The sequence below is a fragment of the Leptonychotes weddellii genome, chromosome 13 (assembly GCF_054177405.1).
Source record: "Leptonychotes weddellii isolate Sample4059 chromosome 13, ASM5417740v2, whole genome shotgun sequence".
In the NCBI taxonomy this organism is placed as follows: domain Eukaryota; kingdom Metazoa; phylum Chordata; class Mammalia; order Carnivora; family Phocidae; genus Leptonychotes; species Leptonychotes weddellii.
In genome coordinates, this window is record NC_138381.1 from 75,347,881 (window position 1) to 75,352,717 (window position 4,837).

General features: G+C 52.7%; 1 protein-coding gene across 2 annotated transcripts in view; it reads left to right on the forward strand.

Moving 5' to 3' along the window:
• The first annotated feature begins 777 nt into the window (after nucleotides 1–777).
• The window catches only part of TMEM120B (transmembrane protein 120B), a 44,739-nt gene continuing 40,679 nt past the window's right edge, over nucleotides 778–4,837 (forward strand). For both annotated transcript variants that reach the window (XM_081802306.1, XM_081802307.1), the window contains exon 1: nucleotides 778–969. In XM_081802306.1, coding sequence (XP_081658432.1) covers nucleotides 901–969 — 69 coding nt within the window. In that variant the 5' untranslated portion in view covers nucleotides 778–900. The remainder of the gene's footprint in view (nucleotides 970–4,837) is intronic.

The window sequence follows — 4,837 nt, forward strand, 5'->3', positions numbered from 1 at the left end:
ACCCACTGAGCCAGCCAGGTGCCCCAGCAGCCCCAGGAAATTAATACAGGTGTCATTGGAACTAAGGCTTGAATGATGACAAAGGCAACCATATGAAGATTTAGAAGGAATGTACCCTCAAGGGTAGGAAAAGAAAAAACCGTGTCAGGAAGTACTGATCCGGGGGAGTGAGATAGGAGATGTGACTGGGAAGCTAGGCAGGGATAGATCTTGTAGGTCCATGCAGGGAGAGGGAGGCAGTGGTGTCATATGAGCGACAGACAGCTGTCAAGAGAGTCACGCAGAATCTTAGAGGGCAGGAGTCTAGGATGTATTCTTTTCAGTAAGTCATGACCTGGTAAGACGACGGGTCCCTCTCTGCGCTTCCCCGCCCTGCCTGGCGAGCTTGCTGGATGATCAATGTCAGTTCCAGCATTCCAGGCCGTTGGCTTTGGCTCTGGTTAGGCAATGCCAAGGGGTGGTGAGCTTTCACCTCCCCCAAATCTTCCTTCCTCCCGACTCCAGACATCCCAAATAAACACAATCTAAGTAAAATCAGCTCTGCAAATGCAGCTTGTGGGCAAGTTCCCCAGCCTCAGCTAAGAGAGATCCGAAGCGCAGAAGCATTCTCAAGGGGGCAGCAACAGACCCTGCCACGACCCGCAAAACTAGCCGGCGCGCGGGCGCGCGGGGGCGGAGCTAGGGGAGGTGCGTGCGCATGCGCGGGGGCCTGCCTCCCGGCGAGGGGGTGGGGCGGGCGCTGGGGCGGGGGCTGTGACGTCAGGTGCGCGCGTGGCTCCGGCTGCGCAGGAACAGCTGGTGCCTCCGAAGGCGGCCGGCGGGCGGACGGGCTGGGGAGCTGGTGGCCGCCCGCGCCGCGCTGCGGGAGCTGCCACCGCCGCCGCCTCGCACCGCCGCACCATGTCCGGCCAGCTGGAGCGTTGCGAGCGCGAGTGGCACGAGCTGGAGGGAGAATTTCAGGAATTGCAGGTAGGGCCGGGCCACCTGGTCGCGCAACTCTGCTACCTGCGGTGCAGTGCCTTCCCCTTCCTGCTAACCCAGCCGGGGCGGTGGGGACCATCAGGGTCCAGGCGGCTGCCTCTGGCTGGGCACTGGGGGGCTGGTGGTCCTCGTGGGCCAGCACCCTCCTGTCTCCCAGCACTTCAGTTCTTCATCCACTTGGGGCGCCCGGTCGAAGCTCCCCATTACCCCGCCTTCGCACCGGCTCTTTGCTCCGCGCACCTCCTTCTCTGCAGAAAGTTGGTCTGTGGCCTCTGAGGGGAAGTTCCAGGTGTGTCATGTGGGGGAGGCCTGAGGGGACAGATATGTGCTGGGACTGACAGTATAGCCCAGCCCCCACCTCCGCAGGGGTCTCGCCTAACCGCACCCCCGTCCACCTGCTTTTGGCAGCCCAACTTCTCTGTTCTGGTGGGGCAGCCCTCTTTTCTGCAACTACATTTTGAGAGATGTGCTTGGGAGCCGTTCACCTTGAACCCCTAGGGTTTGCTCAGGGATTAGGGACCCCTGTTCTGCGTCTTTGGGGCTCTGTTGTCTGTGCTCTCCTCTGTGCCGCTGCTGCAGGCTGAGTTTGGCGTTGTGGATGGCATCTGTCAGTTTTGACAGCTGGGTTGCCTCCCTCCGTGATAGAGGCTGCTCCCAGCCCTCACCCATCTGGCCCGGGACCTTATGCCGGGTAGGGTGAGGGCAGATGTAAGAGAGGTCCCTTGAGAAAATTGCCCCTGTGGGGTCCTGGCAGGAGGAACTGTTACTGAAAGGAGGTTCAGACAGGTCTCAGCTACCAACTCAGGTGACTACAGATACCTCATATGAAACCTTGGGGTTGGCCAAGAGGGACTCCTGGACCAGTTTGGGAGATGGGGCTTTTTCCTCTCCAGCAACTAGATTGTGTTTGTTTTCTCTGAAGTTGGGCTCTGTTTGCCTGAAATCACATTGCACAGCTCCACCCCACTTCTTCCTATCCTTGGCTGGAGCAATGACATTTTCCCTGTCCATGTACCTCTCGTCTCAGTTGGTGGGCCTCTTACAGTGTCCAGAGGAGGGGAGAGGAGATTGATTGTGATGGGTCTTCTGGACCTGAGGCAGTAGGCCCTGATGTTTAAAGAGAGGGGTGCAGCAGAGACGGAGCAGGAAGGTGGGGGCGAGGGGTCTATTCTAGGAATGAGCAGAGAAAAAGAATCCAGAACCGGTATGCCTTTCTTGGCCTGTGCAGCATGTGTGGGTTGGTGCCCTCTCCTTCAGGTCCAGGGTTTGGGGCCGATCCAATTCCCAGGGGATCCTTCTGGCTCCAGTTCCATGGAGAAGATTCAGCTGCCTCTTAACACTCTGTCTTACTGGGCTGTCAGGTCATGTTCAGCTGTGGAGTCAGGAAGGGGTGTTAGGATCGGGAGTGGGAGAAGAGTTTTGTTGTTTTTTTTAAAGATTCTATTTATTTATTTGTCAGAGAGATAGAGAGCACAAGCAGTGGGAGTGGCAGGCAGAGGGAGAGGGAGAAGCAGGCTCCCTGCTCAGCAGGGAGCCTGACGCGGGGCTCGATCCCAGGACTCTGGGATCATGACCTGAGCCGAAGGCAGTCGCTTAACCGACTGAGCCACCCAGGAGCCCGGGAGAAGAGTTTTCTTGTGTGGAGATTTTGTTCCTGAATTCCTCTCCCTTGCCCTGACTTACATTAGGAGGAGGAGTTGTCTTAACACTTCAGAGCCATGCAATTAATGCAATCAACAGCAATTAGATAGCTAGTCTTGGCAAGCAGAGCTTGCAAAGGAGACGTTTGATTTGTTGTTGTGTTCTTACTTGGTATCTTTGGGGTTCCGGTGTGTGAGGGACAGAGAGGAATTGGGAATTCTGGATTTTGTCCCCTGGTGCACAGCAAGGGCTAGAGAGCAGCTGACTGGGGGGAAACCGTGGTGTCCCCTACTCAGTTCTTCAGCAATGGGGGAACTGGAATGGACTGGGCCTTTGGGGAGCAGGGACCCTGCTGGCCTCAGGCTTGGGTGGACAACTCCTGGGTCAGAGGCCAGTGATAGATGGAAGGCCACAGAGTTCCCCGTGAGTCAAGGTCATAGACATTGTCTATATCTTCATAGATGAGGAAACTGAAGCTTGAGAATCTAATTCACTCAACTGGGGTCACATAGCTCTTGAGTGGTAAAGCTGCTACTAGAACTTAGTACTCTAAATGCTTAGTTTGGATGTCTGTCATTGTGCTGGGAGGCCTGTCTCTCTCTTCTCACTTCCATATCCCCCATAATAAATATGAGAGCTTTGAACTCCTGAGATGAAAGTTTCTGGGATATGTGTATAATAAGTAGGGTGTACATTGTCATTGGGTATGTGTTGGACAGACTTTCAGATATGAGACATTTATTGGAGAGCAGGGAGGTCACAACAGGTAGGCAGGTGGACAGATTGGAACTAGAAAGGAAGGATTAATTTTTTTACCAGAAAATTCCTGTCTATCTTAATTTTCCTATATCTGCCTCTGAATCTGGGATTTGTAGATTTCATGTTTGTATCTTTCTGATTCTGTCTTTCTTGGGGTCATAGCTAATATCTCTGTGTTTCACCTCTCCTTCCCTTTTTCAAATGAAGGGAGGAAAGAGAAAACCTAATTGTCAGACACCAGAGGATTGGAAAGGTCTTTGGAATCCCCGCCCTGCAAAAGTCATAATCTCTGGGACTTTCTAGAGGAAAGGATCTGTTTTCTTTTGACTGTGATTTGTATCTGCCAGGGCCTCACTAGACTCAGGGGCAAGGTCAAGTGGCTATGGGGACTTCGCTTTTGGCTGGCTGGGTGAATTGAGCATCAGTCTGAGACCAGCACATGTTTGGCCCTGTGGCCTGTGGTGTGACCACAGAAGGTCACTTACAGACACTGTGGCAGGTGATTTAATAAGCGTTTCCTGACTTGCATCACTGGAAACCTGACCCCACCCCTTCCCATCCAGAAAGGAGGTGGCCCGAAGAGGCCTTTCCCTAAACCTAACCTCACAGAAATGCAGGGTCCTGGTAGGCCACTGTAAAGATTTTGGCCTTTCCTACCAATGAAACAGGCACCCCTCTGGCTGCTGTGTATAGAACAGACACGAGAGGGATAGGGTAGTAACAAGAAGGTCAGTATTATTTTATTAAAACCCTACGAAATAGATCCTGTTATCCCATTTTACAGAGGGAAAATCATATACCCAAAGTCATACGTCTTGTAAGTACTGGAGTCAGGATTCAAACCCAGGCTGTTGAATGTCAGGCTCTATACTCTTAACCACTACCTAAGGCAGGTCTGTGCCCTGGGTACTCTTTTTGTTTCTCTTCCATCTTGCATTGCTTTACGGGTCTCTTTCTTTAGAAGTGCGTTATGTGGAAAGAACCCTGGACAGGAAGTCACAGTTCCTGGTTCAGGCCTGAGGCCTGCACCTGTCTAGTATCTGACCGTTAGCAAGCCACCTCTCTGAGCTTGAGTTTCTTTATCTAAAAAACAAAGGCTGACAGTAATAACGGTAAGAGCTAACTGTATGATACATGGATGATTCCATTTAATCTAAATGACCAACCCTGCTTTATACTGAGGCTAAGAGATGTGAAGTAACTTGGAAGTCATGGAATTTTGGAATTTGAACCCAGGTCTGCTGTGTACATCAGATATTTTTTTTTTTTAAGATTTTATTTATTTATTTGACAGAGAGAGACAGCGAGAGAGGGAACACAAGCAGGGGGAGTGGGAGAGGGAGAAGCAGGCTCCTGGCTGAGCAGGGAGCCCGATGCGGGACTCGATCCCAGGACCCTGGGATCATGACCTGAGCCGAAGGCAGACGCTTAACCGACTGAGCCACCCAGGCGCCCT